We start from the raw sequence: 17,367 nt of genomic DNA, 5'->3' as shown, positions 1-17,367 counted from the left end.
GAAAAAAAACTAGTGTGACTATTTTTCTACATCCTGTTTTCTAAGTCAAGAATGGTCAGAAAAGGGTGATTGCTCATATCATTTTTTTAGCATTCCAGTTTTTACTCATCCTTAAATAAATTGCAGTTTTAAACTGTACAGTGTTTGGGAAGAAACAGACAACACATACCCAAGAGTACACTTTATTCAAGTTACTTTTTCAGAAAACATATTCAGTAAATATGGTAATGTAGCAACAAAATTTGGGCTCATATGCCTATGAAATTTTAAATTAATCTTCAATGATGTTGATCAGGAAATTTCTTCATTGGTGGAATTACTTCTCCAGTCTCCAGAATTGTATCACCCTAGGAACATAAACATGCATTAGCAGAAAAATCTTGTCTGCAGAGGTGTATCTATCCACTTGGGCACAACTCATACTAAAAATGTAGTTCAGCTTTGGCATTCCCACTGTAAAAGAGGGTAACAAATCAAAGGCTGTCTAAAGATGGGAAATCAGTATTCAAATTTTAAGGTTTAAGTAAAGGGATAGAAGAAGTTTTACTCAAACAAAATGACCAGAAAGGGCATGAAAAGTGGCTTTCACAGGATGATAAAGAGATGTTTGTTTGCATGGCCCCAAGAAATAGGAGAAGCCCTAGAAAAGTTACAGGGAAATACCTTCAGCTCAGTATAAGGAGGTAATGTATACCCAGCAATTAAATATAGGCAATCACCAGTTTACTGTTTGACCCAGACAGTAGAAACAATGTACACTTTGCCTGGGTAGCTGTCATTTCAAACCTAGATAGAGTGTGTAGCAGAAAAGGCTTTGGAGACTGGAACCAAGTGGTGAGAATCCTGCAGACTCCATGGACAAGCTGTATAATTGTAGGCAAATTACTTACTTAGCTTTAGTTTCAGCTATGTGTTCAAGTTAGATTCAGTCACCATGACAGTTCATGAATGACTGTGTAGGGTAGAATTATCCTCCACCCCCTACCCCTGCCATTTCCTGACCTGTTACCTGGTAAATAAATAAACTTATATTTAAGCCATTACACATTTTGGGGGTAATTTGTTACCACAGCTAATATTACCCTAACACAGAAATTAATACTCTGAAGTGGCACTAATGCTGCTATAAGAAAAACTGAACCACATGGCACGGACACTGGCATTGGAAGGTAAAAGATGGAAATAAAAGGCAGTGATAACTTGGAAGCAGACTGTCTTATCAACCTGAGGTTCTAGAAGAGGTAGCTGGAAAAACAGTTATAATATGTGTTTGAGTACTTGCTGCCTTGAGAAAGTACTTTAGGAAATAACTCAGGCAAGCAAGTGACTGATTTCAAAGAATAGAATGAAAAAATTCAAGTCCTTTCAGGATTAGAAAATCATATTGCTTCTGAATCTCTAAATAGTAAGGGTTAACACTGAAGAAACAGAAGCCCGATGAAGCTCAGTAAACAGAGGAACCTATGGTAAAGATCAGATTGAAGTGAAGGTAGCCTTTGATCCAGAGTCCGTTTCAGGTAGTCTCCACACAGCTGACACTGACTTGAGATAGGCAGTTGCAGGAGGACCAAGTAGAGAACCTGGGAACCGTATAGAAAGCACAGATGAATGTGGGACTAGCTAGAAGTCAACAGACTCCTACCAAGTATTTTTCTTTTCATGCCTACCAAATGTTGTGGGAACTATATGGTCAAAGAAACCATCATACAGACAACTAAAGCCTGTGAATGTCTGAGCTTAAAACAACCTCTGGCACTCAACCTTCTGTGAGCAGAAGGCAGATAAAAAGACTGTAGGACCCTAACACAGTCATATATCCCAGTACCCATTTTAGATGTGGTCAGGGTTGATGATAGAAAAGAAAGAACCCCTTGGATACAGCCAGGGGCCAGGAAGAACAATGAACAAAGGTATTACTTTGAGAAGACAAAATCAGTTTCCATTCAAGTAACTACCTATACACAAGGGTTAGGAGTCTTCATAATATTTGACACTTTCAGAGTTGCCAAGAACCAGTGACTGCCAAGAACCAGTGACCCTGTCTGAAACAACATCACTGAACAATGGGTGTGGTGGTGGTAGGAAGCCAGGGATACAGTTTACTTGCCATCTTAGTTCATCGATCCTCAAATCTCCGAGAGAAGTCATATCTAAACCTGACAGACACTACTATGCATCATCTGGACATCTTGGATTTGAGGCTGGTTGCAGTGATGGAATGGGACTTTGGGATTTTCCTTAGGGAAGGAACTGTGTATACGTGTGGGAAGAAGGAAGCAAAGAACTATTTTGGCTAGAAGGATGGACTATGGCAGGATTCCAGTCATGGGAGGCTGAGAAACAGAAGAATGCACACAGCTACCTGGGACAATGAGAATGAGTTCTGGCCAACAGGATTTAAGAGAAGTGATATAAGCTACTTCCAAGTTTAGGCCTTAAAATCATCTTGAGACATCCAACCCTCTCTTCCCCTTATATGATTTTGGAAGCCTCATTCTAGATGGCATAACCATAAGACAGGAAGATTGCCTGCCTCACAGTGTCTGTGATATCTGTAAGAAACTGTTTGTTTTGTTAAGCAATAGAGATTTAGGGGTGTTTCTTACTGCTTATTCTATTCTGTGTACAAATGAGCATTCTTCAGGTCCTCAAATGGGAAGCTTCTCAAAGCGGTCAATGGCACAGAAACAAAAAGAATCACAGTGGCAAAAAATAGAGAGGTAGGAGAAATGCTATGGAAGGAAAGAAATCATAAATGTGTATATGGAATAATAAATAAATTCCTGAACTGGTGAAACCAGCAAGATAATTGCCTATTTTGAGACTACCTACGCCCTGACACACATCAAGTATACACAATGAAATATAGATGAAACCCCCTACTATTTCCTAAAGCAGAGTTCCAACTGGAAGGTTAGTCAATTTTGATGTTTCTCCCTAAAATTCCCTTCTGTTGCAACAGATAATGGATTACTGTGACTATGTTATTTGACTGAAGCAAGAATCAACACTTTTATTTTTCAAAATTACAGAACTTAGAGATTGATGGTAGTTTATTATCTGTGACAAGAGATAGAAAAAAACAATGTATTTTCATGTTAAACAATACCTTCACAAACCAGGAAAAATACCAACTGACTACTGTGTAATCTTTTAATGCTGAAAAGACTCATTTTAAATTAGAATAGCTTATATTTTCATATTATAAAATTTAAGCACACATTAACAAATTTTAAATTCACAGATAGAGAGAGACATTAAGGTCAAAGTGCCATAAGAAATAACAGTTTGGACACAGTAACAGGAATTCAGTTGCTATTACTATTTATTACATTACCATGCTCAGGTGTCTGCTCAGGCTAAGTGCTTAACTGCGCATAAACACAGGATACTTACCTTCAGTTCACTTTATGACTACAAAAGTCACACAAGTTTTACAGACAAGCTGAAAAGAAATGTGTGCACCTCACATTTCAACTGTAACTGCTACCTCACACTATTTCCTCCTTTTTTTCCCTTTTCGAACAAGAACATACAAAACTGGCACTTGAACTGACAGTGAGAAGAAAGACACATTTTAGTTTAACAATCACTTGGAGGGGGAAAGAAGAAAAACTACAAACAAAAGAAAAAGACTTACTGGGAATATTCTGGGCTTCCTTTCAACAATGGCATATGGTTTTTTCTGAAATAAAAGTAATGCTTTGTTAATTATGGTTTTAGAGTCTCTTCTAAAAAAATAGATCCTTTCCCAAATGTTTAACTTAGTCCCAAATTTTCGCCAGACTCCAGACTCATACAACCATTTACTCAAGATCTCTACTTGGCTGTGAAACGGGTATCTCAATCCTAACCACAAACCCCTATCTCAGTATATGAGCCTTTAAATCTCCCAATTAAGGAGGCCAAAAACTTGACCCCTCAGCACATCCTGTTGGTTCTACCTTGAGATTACATCCCAAGTCTGTTTCTTACCACCCCAGTACTACTATCCTTGTCCAAGCCTCTAGCATTTTTCATCTACGTGTCCCCCCACAGTCTAATCTCCACACTGCAAGCAGACCAGAGTGATTCTTTTAAGATGTATCACTCCTGTGCTCAAAGTTTCTTAATTCTTAGAGAAAAAAGCCCAAGTTCTGGTGGTGATGTCTAAGACCCTGCACAATCTGGCCCTCAGCTACATCTCTGAGCTCCTCCTACCTTTCTCATTTTCCTTATACTACAGTCATGGTGTTTCCTTTGCTGTTAGTCCAATCAGCTGTGCCTGCCTGAACATTAGAGCCCTTACACTTAATGACTCCTCTAGCTGAATGCTCTCCTAGTTATCTGCTTGGTTCATATCTTCATGTTATTTATGTTACTCTTCAAGAAGCACTTCCTCAGAAAGGCCTAATTCAAATAGCAGACTCTGTGATTCTTTAGTCTTTTACCCTATTTAGCTCTTCTTCTACAGACTTAGCACCTCCATTACATACCTCTTTGTTTACCTATTTATTACCACTCTCTAAGACTAAACATTTCATGAGGGCACGGACTCAATATGATTTGTTCCCTGCTGAATCCCTGTGTTTAGAACAGTGCCTTGTACACAGGAGGAACTAAATACATATTTATAAAATAAATGTACTTATTAAGCATATACATCTGCATGAAATACCAAGCCAAAATAATTTAATTACTGGCATGATGTAAAACTCAGAGAAATTGAAGCCAAAAGCAGGAGAGAAACGAAACTTAGAATACAATGTGAAGACATTAAAGTGCCCTTTTCTTTTAAAATAGAAATGCTTTATCTTTCTTTTTTAAGATTTTATTTAATTTTAGAGGGGTGGGGAGGGAGGGAGAAAAAACACAGATGTGTGAGAGAAACATTGATGTGTTGTCCCCTCTCACATGACCCCAACCCAGGTCCTGGCCTGCAACCCAGGCGTGTGCCCTGACGGGGAATCGAACCTTTTGATTTGTGGGAGGACAGCCCACCCACTGAGCCACACCAGCCAGGGCTAAAGTATCTTTGAAAACATTTTACATAATACACCCCTGGCCAGGTGGCACAATTGGTTGAAGCTTTGTCCCATACAGCAAAAAGTTGCAGATTCGATTCCATATCAGGATTCAATCCCTGGCCGGGGCGTGTAAAGAAAGCAACAGATCTATGTTTCTTTCTCTCCTTCTCTCTCTCCATCACTCCATCTCTCTTTAAAATCAATAAACATGTCCTGAGGTGAGGATGAAATAAATAAAAACATTTTACATGAAACCATGTAAAAACATTAAAATCTCTTTAAGAACTCAGGCCTGAGGCAAAAAGACAGTGAAATGTCATCACAGAAAGTAAAATTCAAGTAGGCAGCAAAGGTGTTACATGAAGCAAACTGGCTACAAAGGCTATTAAGAATGCAGTCCAGCCCAAATCAAGAGGATATAAGGCAAAAGAGAGTCCTACTGACATTTTTAAAAAATATTTTACTTATTTATATTTTTAGAGAGAGGGGAAGGGAGGGAAAACAAGAGGGGTTAAAATATCAGTGTGTGAGAGATACAGGGTTGCCTCTTGCATGCCCTCATCTGGGGACGTGGCCCACAACACAGGCACGTGCCCTGACTGGGAATCAAGCCAGTGACCTTTCAGTTCACAGGCCAGCAGCATTCAATCCACTGAGCCACAGCAGCCAGGGCCCTACTAACATCTTTGACTCAGGAAAAATCACCTGGAAGTTTGAAACCCTCAGATAAGCAACTATATTGTTTTGAATTGTTGACCTAGTAACTGATGCTTGTTAAATTTACTTCTAGAAAAATTCAGTTAAATATATATGACAAAGTAAATGAAATCCAGAGCAAACAGGTTAATGTCAAATATAATCATTTCCAAAAATAATGGGTTAATCCGTATATTGTTATTTAGAGTATTTGTAATGTGTAAGGTAATCTGGTTTTAAAACACTAGTTTTAAGATTCTAGTTAAAAGTACATTTGATTTAGACTTGTAATTTTAAGTTTAAAAAGATTTTCCTTCTTAAGGTCATTAATTTGCCCTATAAATATTTTTATTTATTTATTTTTAGAGAGGGGGGAAAGGAGGGAGAAAGAGAGGGATCAAAATATCAATGTGTGGTTCCCTCTCATGTGGCCCCCACTGGGGGTGTGGCCTGCAACCCAGGCATGTGCCCAGACTGGGAATCAAACTGTCAACTCTTTGGTTTGCAGTCCATGCTCAATCCACTGAGCTACATCAGCCAGGGCTGCCCTATAAATACTTAAAAATATATAAAATTTATAAATGCGTCTAAAACATTTATGAGAATTTGATTATATTTGTAAGTGGAATTATTTTAGGAGTGTCCAACTGGGATTGATCCAAAAATAGTAAGCACCAAGAAAGAAGACTGTATTTTACTAGCTTTAAAAGCAGTTTAACAGAATTTTAAAGATAAATTTAAAGAATTAGAAAAATATTTTTAATTTGAAACAAATTGAATATTAATTTATATTCCAGATAACTGTGAACAGTTCTTTTTGCACATAAAAACCACTCTCAGATGTTAAAAAACTGACAGAAAGTACCGTACTTTGCCATGGATAATGCACACTTTTTTGCCCAAATATTTGAGGGAAAAATAAGGGTGTGCATTATACATGAGTAGTACTAATTCTGTATCTACATAAATGTTTTTAATTATTTTATTTATGCTTTTGTATTAGAAAGCAATAAAGATACCTGTATGCAAAATAATACCCTGGAATACAATAATCAGTTTTGTTTGTAAATATAAATAAATAAATAATTGAGTTAAAAGGTTAAAATAAAAGATATTTTCCCTGAAACTTTCAGCCCAAAACATGGATGTACACTATACACGAGAGCACATTATACATGGTAAAATATGGTAATATTTTGTCTTTTCTAGGGTCCTGCATGTTAAGACAGTGAAAAAAACACAGACCTATAATGATATGAAGTGGCCTGCACACTTGCAGGTGAACATAAATATAAAACTTTGTTTAAGCCCATCAACAATAGAAATATAAACTATACTCTCACCTTTGGACATATAAATTGTTAATCCCCTTTAATGGTTGCATTAAAATTTTCTATTGGTGTACGGGTATATAGTGAAAACACTAAACCCCAACTCTAATTCCTATATTAATCTCATATTTTTAAACATAAGACAGGCCACATCCACTGGGACATCCCCAGAAACTAATGTGGAAACACACGTTCCTAAGCAATTTTCCCTCCTCCCCATGACCAGAAAGCCCTCCTTTCCAAAACCCTACTTATGAAATTCCAAGGCAAAGAATTTTAGTCATAAATGGCTCTGAACTTTGGTTTCATCCCCAACTTAACTTGAGCTATTTCTTCCTTAAAAAGTGTCTCCTGCCTTCACTTTCCATTCCTGCTAACCAGATTCTCATCAACTAATACCTACTAAATGGTGACGATCTCCAGCTGGTTTGTCTGATGTCAGTGCGTACTTTCCTCCCTCTAATTCACTCCACCAATCAATGTTTTTTATGTTTTCCTAAATGTATCATTTTATTGTCACGTTCCTGTTTAAAATGGAAAGCTTCCCACTGCCCACCACATAAAGTTCATCCCCTTATGCCTAGTTTTCAAGAGCTTCCATTAATTGGCTCCAGCCTACTGAGCCAAAAGACCTATATTCTAGTTCTTTTCAGTCTTGGGTTAGATATGGTCATGCCCATTACTGATTCCTTATCTTTCTTTTTAACTGGAATAACTCTTCTCCGACACACGCTTACCCAAATCACACCTATCTTCAAACTGTACTATATAAACTTCTTAAGGTCAGGAATTTTGTCTTATACATTTTTGATAGCAGTAAAGGAAGAGAACATAGTAGGCACTCCATAGTTGTTGATCAATGGATATATGTGCTTAGTGAAAAGAAAAAAGATGTCAGTGATCAGAATTTTAAAGAGACCACCCAATCAACAAAGGACAAGTCATGTTAGAAGGAATTTTCTAAGAACCCCAGTTACTTGTTTCTCTCCTTTCAACAGGTTAACTTCAGCTGGATTACCTACAACTTGTTAGGCAGTCCCTAACTTCTGTTTTTATCTTGAAATATTTTAAACTTACAGAAAGTTGTAAGAATTATAAATATATATATATATATATATATATATATTTTTTTTTTTTTACCAAATTACTTCATAGTAAATTGCTGACTGGTTTACTACTTTAGGATATTTCCTACAAATAAGGAAAATATTCTCAAAATAATCACAAAAGCCATCAAAATCAGGAAATTAACATTGATACACTACTACCTTCTACCTACCCTAAAAAACCCATTTAAATTTTACCAATTGTCTCCATAATTGTATGAAATTCTCAGGAAATCCCATCTGACTGGACTTGTTCTTCATTGTTTAAGCTATTTAAAATTTTGACTCTTAATACCATCTTTAATCTTTTGACTAAGCAGATTATGGCCTATTAATCATGAAATGCATTTAGCTGAAATGCCTATTTAGTCTTTTTCAATCTGGAATGAACCTTAGTTAATCTTTAACTTTCACCAATCTTGACACTTTTAAAGGCAATAAGTCAATTACGCAGAAAAGTCCCTCAGTTTAGATTTGTTGTAAGTATCCACATGATTAGATTCAGGTTATGCGTTTTTGGCAGGAATTCTGCAAAACTGGTGCTGTTTGCTTCTTATTGCATACTATCAAGCAGCACACAATTTGTCCCATTATTAGTAATGTTAATTTAGATTTCTTAATTAAGATGTTCTATGCCAGCCTTCACTAACACAAAATTACCTTTTTCCCTTTGTAACAAATGAGTATGTTGAAAATAGGTATTTTGAGATTAATCTTAGTATCTTTTGATGTTCTTTGGCTGAATAAAATATTACTATGACTCAAATTATGACTCAAATTATGACTTTTCTGGTTCTATCATTTCTTGACTGTTTATTATTTAGCAGTCTATTAAACAAAAAAGCTTTCTCTTTTCTCCATTTATACTTAATTATATGAGTATGGACTAATGTATTTATATTTTATATATTAGGTTGTCTATCATCTACTACTATCTTTATATACTTTGATGCCAATGCCAATTCTTTCAAGCTTACTCTGTGTCTTTTTGATTTATCTCCATCATTCTTTGAACAATTCTTTACTTTGTGGCACAACAAGCCAATTTTGTATTTTTCCTGCCCCAGCCCTGAAACTGTCCATTTTTCCAAAGAGCTCTTTCAGTGAAGAATTTTATTTAGAAAATAAGATCAGGCTGCTAGACATGCTAATTTCCATGCGGTAGCTCTGCCACCAGGAGCTGTCAGTGGACAGAGCTAGAGAATATCCACACTGACGTCTATATTTACTTCTGTATCTGTCAATAAATATTAAAAACAAGTTCACACCCAGGCTTCCAATTACATTCCAGTGGCACAGAGTTTTTTCCCTTTCCAATTTCTGGCAATGGGAACCTGAGTGCCCCTATCATCAATATATGTGACTTACTTGACCAATGCTCTGTGTATAACTGATCTCCTGTCACAACCATCACACTCCAATATAAACAATACCCTCCCTTCACTCAGGTTCTGACATTTTACTTTGTGCTGCCACCTCCATCATTGCCCCGAATCACCCTTCTTCCAATATCCCACACCAGGCTGCAGCCACTGCTATTCTCCAAATAGGTGCACTTACCAATACCCCTTCCCCTCGTAGAAACCCACTCAGGATCTAACACTCCTCAGTGGGCACAAGAATACCCCCCTACTCTGTGTGGGTTACAACGCTCCATGCTAGGCAGCCACCACTGCTCTCTCCCATGCCACCCCCGAAATGCACTCTTTCCTCACCATGCCTGGCTCCGACACCCTACACCAGGCTATCCGTTTAGCCTTCTCAATAAGAACTGGCTCATTTCAACCACAACATCCAAGATCTTTCAGTGAAAAAGTTCAAGCTTTTGAACACCTTGGATTCTAAAGAAAAAATGTTGTAAATATCAGATAGAATAAAGGAAAGGGAAATAGAATGATGACAAAGATAACCTTTGACTATTTTGAATTGTTATATTATACCAGATCTCCACTCAAAAAGAGAAACAGAACTTTTTTCTCCCTCCTACTAAAAATCCTGAATTTACACTACTATTATTAGGTCACTAGATCCTAATCAAGTGTAAACACTGTTTCTATGAGGAAATGCATTTCCAATTGCAAGCAACAAAAAGATTAACTTTTTGAAAAACCATACATTACTTAAGATTTATTAAACCTTTTACTTAAAAGGATACAAAGTTGTTCAAAATCAGTTACCAGTGACAATTTATTTCCACTAAGTAAAGCAGGGTAAGGCATACCCACATAGAAAATCATTTTGTACAATATTAAAAATAAATTCTGAGAAACACATGTTTAAAAGGTACTTACATTCACATGATATTTGAGATAATAATGAATAATCCAGGCAGGTATAAGTACATGAGTGAAAACAAGGACACTGTGTCGGTATGTCTTATAGATCTGGGGGGGAAACATACAAAACATAAACAGGTATTCTATGTTACATTTGTGGCAAAGAAAAAAAAACCAAACCACCAATGATATAACCATGTCATGCTTACTTAAAAATTTCTAAGTAATCTTTCCTTACAGTCTATAGCTAACCTCACCCACTCAAATATTTTTACTAAGCATAGGCCCTCTAGGGGATAGGATACCTAGAGTTCAGGGCAAGATGCGCTAAGACAAGTAGCATTTTGCAAATCTATAGTAAGGCATTTATAGATTTTTCTTTTAAAAACTTGTAAAAGATCCTTACAGTAAATTTAAGATAAAACATGACATATAATGTTAATCAACTTAACCAGAGTAATCAAACTTACAGAATTTTGCAGATAAATTTATCTCCCTGATTTATCATTTTCCACAATCAACTCCATTTGCATCATTCTAGGTGTGAGGCAGACAACCTGAGCACACTGATGCTGGAAGAGTGTTTTACATACTGACATAGGAGTGTTTCAAGCTCACTTTGTGATGCCTTTATACTATTTTAAGAGAAAGGCAAAAGAGAACTAAAAAAAAAATGGAACTTTTCCATGGCAGCTAATTTGTCTGAAACACACTTATCCTTTTAGGAAAAGGATTCTAAGTGTTGTAATAGATATGATTGTGGAAGAAAAAATAAACTCAAAGTAAGTTAAGATGGATTTCAACAAATGATTAATTACTTAAAAAAAAAGTTTTTATTTATTTTAGACAGAGGGGAAGGGAGGGAGAAAGAAAGGGAGAGAAACATCAATGCGTGGTTGCCTCTTGTGCATCCCCTCCTGGGGACCTGGCCTGCAACCCAGGCCTGTGCCCTGACTGGGAATGGAACAGGCAACCCTTTGGTTTGAAGGCCTGCGCTCAATCCACTCAGCCACACCAACCAGGACTGATTATTTACTTCTTCACATCACTAGCTGATGGGAAGGATGTCTACTTTCAACCAATGGCTGCCAAAATGAACAAGTAATGTGACGGATATAAAGGGTGAGAGAAGGGTTGAATTAGAGTGCAATTTTACCACCATAAATAAGTATCTAATACCACTTTCTCAGAAAAAAATTGCACCAAACTTTGTAGACTGTAAGAAAGCAGACACACACATTTCAATATAAACTTCAATTTCTAGCTCTATGACCACAAGTAGATCACTGAATTTTTGTAGGCCTCAGTTTCCGCTCATTCAAAATGAGAATTACGAATCGTTTTCTACTTTATAGGAATAAAGCATTAAGTAAAGTAACACATATAACCTTTAGCAAACTGACCCACACAGAGTAAGCACCCAAGTGTTACTTAGTATTACTCCCATTATTGTCAGCCAATGTCTTAGTTGAGAGCAATTCTGAGATAGTGTTCATCCCTCATAACTGATGTGATTTATGACCTCAAAAGTATGTCCAGAGACCCTAAAAATAAAGATAACTTTTTTAAAAAGATTTTATTTGTTTTTAGAGAGAGGGGAAGGGAGAGAGAAAGAGAATGGCAGCACATTGACTTGTGAGAGATCCATCCATCGGTTGCCTCTCACACGTCCCTGACTGGGGACTGGGCCAGCAAGCCAGGCACGTGCCCTGACCGGGAATCGAACTAGCAACCTTCGGATCAGAGGCCGGGGCTCAACCCACTAAACCACAAGAGCCAGGCCTAAAGACAACTCCTGAACGGTGCCTGTCTGCAGAGTAAAGTCCAGGAATGGCATTTCTCTTAAATGAAAAAGTTTGTTAAAAGTACACAGTGATAGTTTAGAAAGGTGGCTCCTGAACACGACTCATTATGCGTACTAACAGGACACTGTCTATTACGGCAATCACACGGGGCACAGCACTATCGGCTAGAGACTTATTGAGCCTTCTAGTAGTAGGCTGTAGTGTTAGTTGGTCTCTGCAACCTCAACCTTAAAAATCAGCCAAGTGTCCTCAAATATTAAAATCACAGAATTTTAACAACTGAATCCTTGGTTACCAGTCTGAGGGAAGATTCGTACAGTCAAAAGAGAACCAAACGTGCAGTGTCCTGCCAAATCCAAGCAAAGATTCCCCTCCTTCTGATCATACTAGAAAGCAGAGGCAAGATTCTCCCAAAGCCATACGTGCTCCCGGATTCCTGACTCCCACCCACTCTTGGGACAAGGCAGCGTTCCCGCTGCACCTGTCTGTTGAACCTGACTGTCCCTCGGGGAACTACCGGGACTTGCCGGCGCAAAGCGATGCCAGTCCTGGGTGTGGCCGCAAGGAGCAGGCATCCCAGCAAGCTGGCTGGGGGTCGCAAAGGATTGTGTGTACCGGGGGTGGAGGAGGGAGGGAGGCCGTTCACTCACCAGGTTCTTCCAAGGGGCCTGGTCTTGAAGAAACTTATTCCAGAATCTCTCCATAGGCCACACCCTCTGAGGGGGCAGCACCGGCTCCCGGGGGCTCAGCTCCTGGTCCTTCAGCCATCGCCTTCTCAGTTCTCGCAGCTGCTGCAGCCGCAGTTTCTCGTCTGGCGTGTACCCTGTCATGTCGCCGCTGGTACCCAAGCAGAAGAAGACGGCGCGTCCCCGGACCCGGGTCTAGTCACTCGAGCGCGCCCCCGCTGGGCAGAGCGACCTTGCGAGGACGCCTGGGAGCGGCGCGCGGTGGTGACGCCACTCCGGCCCTGCCTCTGCCGCGGCCCCAATCAACGTGCAGTAAATGAGCATGCGCAAAGCTCTACACTCACCTTTCACGGTCTCTGGTTACCAGTGAGTGTGCTATAGAGGGGAGGAGACATTAAGAACCAAGGTCAAGAGGTCTTGCGGTTCTGATAAGAAAGAACCGGTGTATCTGGACGGTTGCGAGTATGTGATTCATTGAATTATCCAAATGCAGAATTCTTTACTTGCCTTTCCCACCTTGGAATTCCTCTTCCCCGGAGTTTGTGGAGGCCATGACAGCCAATTTAAAATCCCAGCCGTGTCCGTGACTGGTAAAGTGGCCTTGAGCAGCTATCTCAGTATGTTTCTTCATCTGTACTGCAGAAGTAAAAAGTAGTTTAATATCTAGGAGAATTAGACGCCTTCACAATTCGACTCAGTAATCCCACATCTAGGACTCTGTCCCAAAGATATGATGGTAAAAATATGAAAGGAATGTGCACGACTATTCATTGCAGCACTATTTATAATACAGTAATAGGAGTTGCCCCAAATTCCTCATTAGAGAACTGGTTGAGTAATTATAGTACGACAACATAATGAAGTACTCTATATACAACTGTGGACTGCTCTCCAGAATATTGTGTTAAGTGGAAAAAAGCTACAGGTAGAAAAGTGTATGTAGTGTGTAACCTTTTACCCCCAAAAGGGAGGATGGTAGTAATAATACTAAATACTAAATAATACTATATATATCGTGTGTACACACACACGTTTGGTTACATAAATAATGGAACTCGGTTTTTTAAAAATGTTACCTATGGGGGAAGAGGGGAATAGGATAGAGGAGACAGGGATAGAAATTAAACTTCTCTGCATGTATCTTATTTAATAGAATTAACTCTAGAACTATGTAAGTATTTCATATTACCATAAAATAAAATTAAATTTAAAAAAAGCAGCCTGTGAAAATTAAGAGAAAAACACACAGATCTAATTGATGTGCATGGGGGTATAATCTTGAAAGTACATCATTTGAAGTAACTTGAAACCATCAAATTGCTTACTGTACATCTATACAGAGATGAACCTCAAAGACAAAAAGAGCTACAACAAAAAAATCTCATTATTGTAAGTAATCATATTGTTGGTAGTGATGGTTGTGGAGTTATTGTTAACTGAAAATAAATGGTTATGCTGGGGTTTTTGTAATGGGAGAAAGGAGATACAAATGTAAGAGTTTAAAAACTCTATAGTCTTTAATTTGAATATGTATGTATATATCATTTTTTCTCATTGAATGGCCTAAGAACAATGGCCAACCTAGTAACCACGAACATCTCTAGCTCCTAGATTGTGATCTCTAAGAATCATTTAACATTGAAAGGAACTAAGACTCCTTGGAGCAGCAGTTCTCAAACATTTTGCTCCCCAAACTCCTTTAAACTCTTAAAAATTGTTGAGGACTCCAAAGAGCATTTGTTCATGTGGGTTATATCTACTGAATTAGAATTGCATTAGAAATTAAAACATTTGAAAATATCAAAATATCCATTAACAATTATTTAATGAGAAGAGTACCACTGTTTTTACATTTTTGTAAATTTCTTTAATGCCTGGCTCAATAAATGACAACAGGAATCTTATAACTGCTTCTGCATTTAATCATGATGGCACACATAATGTAGCCTTTGGGAAACTTCATACACATTTGTGAGAGAATGAGAGTTATGAAGGGCAAATAGCAACTAGTATTATTATTAAAATAATTTTGATCTCACAGACCCCAAGGAAGGATCACAGGAACTCCCAGGGGTCCCCGGGTCACACTCTGAGAACCACTGCTTTAAAGAAATAGCTAATTTCAGGTCTGAATTAGGAAATGTAAAAGAAGCCTGGAACATCTTGTCTTAGCAAAAAGCAGGAAAGTTTTTAAGGGCTAGTAGATTCCCGTCAAGATGATTCAGGAGCCAACCTGAATAGACTTCCACTCACCAAAGATGGAACAATTTAAGCATCAATAAATATAATGATGTCAGTGGGTTGAAAAATATTAAATATGTTCACACAAAGTTCATAATGCTTTTTTAAAACTCAGTTATCACTTTTAAATGGTGGTAGGGAATTAATTTCTTATTTGGAAAAGTGGTAAGTAGAGGAAAAATTAAGCATTCTTCTGGCCTCACTATATAAATTGCATCTTAGAGTAATAAAATAGGTGATGAGGGGAAATTTCTTCAAAGAAGCATAAAGGCCTAGTAAAAGAAGGAGGGATGGCAGTTAGAATATCACTTTTCTGCAACCATTAATTCATTAATGAATCACAGCATTAATCAGTAGCTGATCAGGAGCTGCTGATGTCTCAAAAAGAGAGCAACTGGGTCTCCTGGTGGAAGGCTGCCTCACTGCCTGTGAAGGGACTTTGCCAAACAAAAAATTCACCCTGAATCTGATCAAGTTTCTAGATGTAACTACTCATTTAATGGAACTACAGGGAACAGAGGAATTCCTATACAATGCTGAAATGATACGTTCAGAAAAATTCAGGTTATAGAAATGGCAGAGAAGCAATTCCTTTTCTTAAAACAAAATTATATATAGACGTAGACATAGATATAGATAGAAAGAACCCACAGATTAAAAGAGACAGTGGTCATTCAATAACAAAACAAAACCTGATTTAAAAATGGGCCACAGACCTTAACAGACACTTCCTGGAGAAGATATATGATAGCAAGTAAGCATATGAAAAGATGCTCTACATCATATGTCATCAGGGAAATGCAAATTAAAACAACGAGATACCACTAAACAGCCATTCAAGTGGCCAGAATTTGAAACCCTGACAATGCCGAATGCCAGGAAGGCTGTGGAATACGTGGGGCACCGGGAACACGCACACTGCTGGTGGGGATGCAAAGTGGGACGGACATTTTGGGAGACTCTTTGCCAGTGTCTTATAAAACTAAACATCCTCTTAGCATATAATCAAGCAATTCCATTCTTTTGACATGTACCTAAAGGAACTAGAAATTCATGTTTACACAAAAACCTGCATACAAATATTTATAGAACTCTATTCATAATTTCCAAAACTTGGAAGCAACCAATATTTTCCTCAATAGTGAGTGAATAAATAAACTGTGGCACATGAAGACAATAAAATGTTATTTTATGCCAAAAAGAAATGAGCTATCAAGCCATGAATAGACATGGAAGAATTTTAAATGTATATTATTAGTGGAAAAAAAAACAATCTGAGAAGGCTATAAGCTGTATAAGTCCAACCATATGACATTCTGGAAAAGGCATATAACTATGGAGATAAAAAGATCAGTGGTTGCCAGGGCTGCTGGTGGTGGGGAGATAAATAGGCAAAGTGCAGAGGATATGCAGAGCAGTGAAGAAGGTCCGTCTGGAGAAAGCCCAGCCATTGTTAATATAACAAGAAAGGTTCCCATGACATCGGTGTAACCTGACAGACAAGGAGAGTGGACTGAAATGCACATGTGTGAACAACAGCAACTTCACTGTACTAGTCGGTGGGGGCAATAGACGCCACTGAGTGAGCGTGTGTACTGTGTGGCCGTTGGCATTCAAAATGACTGAGTGAGTAAAGGAATGAATCTATGTTAAATTTTGCATTAAGCTTGAACATTCCTCTGGGGAAACTATTTGGATGATTTAGAAGCCACATCTTTGGGCAGCTGGTGATTGGCAGTTTCATCAGGACAATGCGCCCACTCATGCATCACATCCCTTGGAGAGTTTTTTTTGCAAAACGTCAAGTCACCTGGGTGACTCAGCCTCCCTAGACCCCAGATTTGGAGCCCTGTGACTTCTGGCTTTTCCTAAAACTAAAATCATCTTTGAAAGGGCAGAGATTTCAGACCATTGATGGGATTCAGGAAAATACAACAGGACAGCTGATGGCAATTAGGAGAACTGTGTGAGGTCCCAAGGTACCTACTTTGAAGGGGATCAAGGTGTCATTGTCATATGTATGATGTTTCTTGTATCTTCTTCAATAAATGTCTTTCATAGAACATGGCTGCAGACTTTCTGGACAGGCCTCAGATGTTACTATACATTTGTCTAAATCCATTGAATGTGCAACATAAGAGCGAACCCTTGGGTAAACTAAGAATTTAGGTGATTATAATGCCAGTGTAGGTTCATCCTTATTTTTTAAAAGATTTTATT

At 38.1% G+C, this 17,367-nt stretch overlaps 1 protein-coding gene across 2 annotated transcripts; it reads right to left on the bottom strand.

The window, feature by feature from the left end:
* Positions 1–166: 166 nt before the first annotated feature.
* NDUFB6 (NADH:ubiquinone oxidoreductase subunit B6) lies at positions 167–13,159 on the bottom strand. 2 transcript variants are annotated; one of them, XM_037159885.2, is made up of 4 exons: positions 12,871–13,150; positions 10,431–10,523; positions 3,641–3,685; positions 167–347 (listed from the first exon to the last, which is right to left on the bottom strand). In XM_037159885.2, the coding sequence occupies exons 1-4, from the start codon at positions 13,048–13,050 to the stop codon at positions 279–281; spliced, it is 387 nt and encodes a 128-aa protein (XP_037015780.1). In that variant the 5' UTR covers positions 13,051–13,150; the 3' UTR covers positions 167–278. The 2 variants fall into 2 exon arrangements, with proteins under 2 accessions (XP_037015780.1, XP_037015781.1); XM_037159886.2 differs by lacking the exon at positions 10,431–10,523 and having other exon boundaries at positions 12,871–13,159.
* Positions 13,160–17,367: the final 4,208 nt, after the last annotated feature.

This window comes from Artibeus jamaicensis, unplaced genomic scaffold (genome assembly GCF_021234435.1).
Source record: "Artibeus jamaicensis isolate MK-2021 breed Jamaican fruit bat unplaced genomic scaffold, CSHL_Jam_final scaffold_1964, whole genome shotgun sequence".
Lineage (NCBI taxonomy): Eukaryota > Metazoa > Chordata > Mammalia > Chiroptera > Phyllostomidae > Artibeus > Artibeus jamaicensis.
The sequence above is the reverse complement of the archived record's forward strand: the minus strand, read 5'-3'. Positions and strand labels throughout refer to the sequence as shown.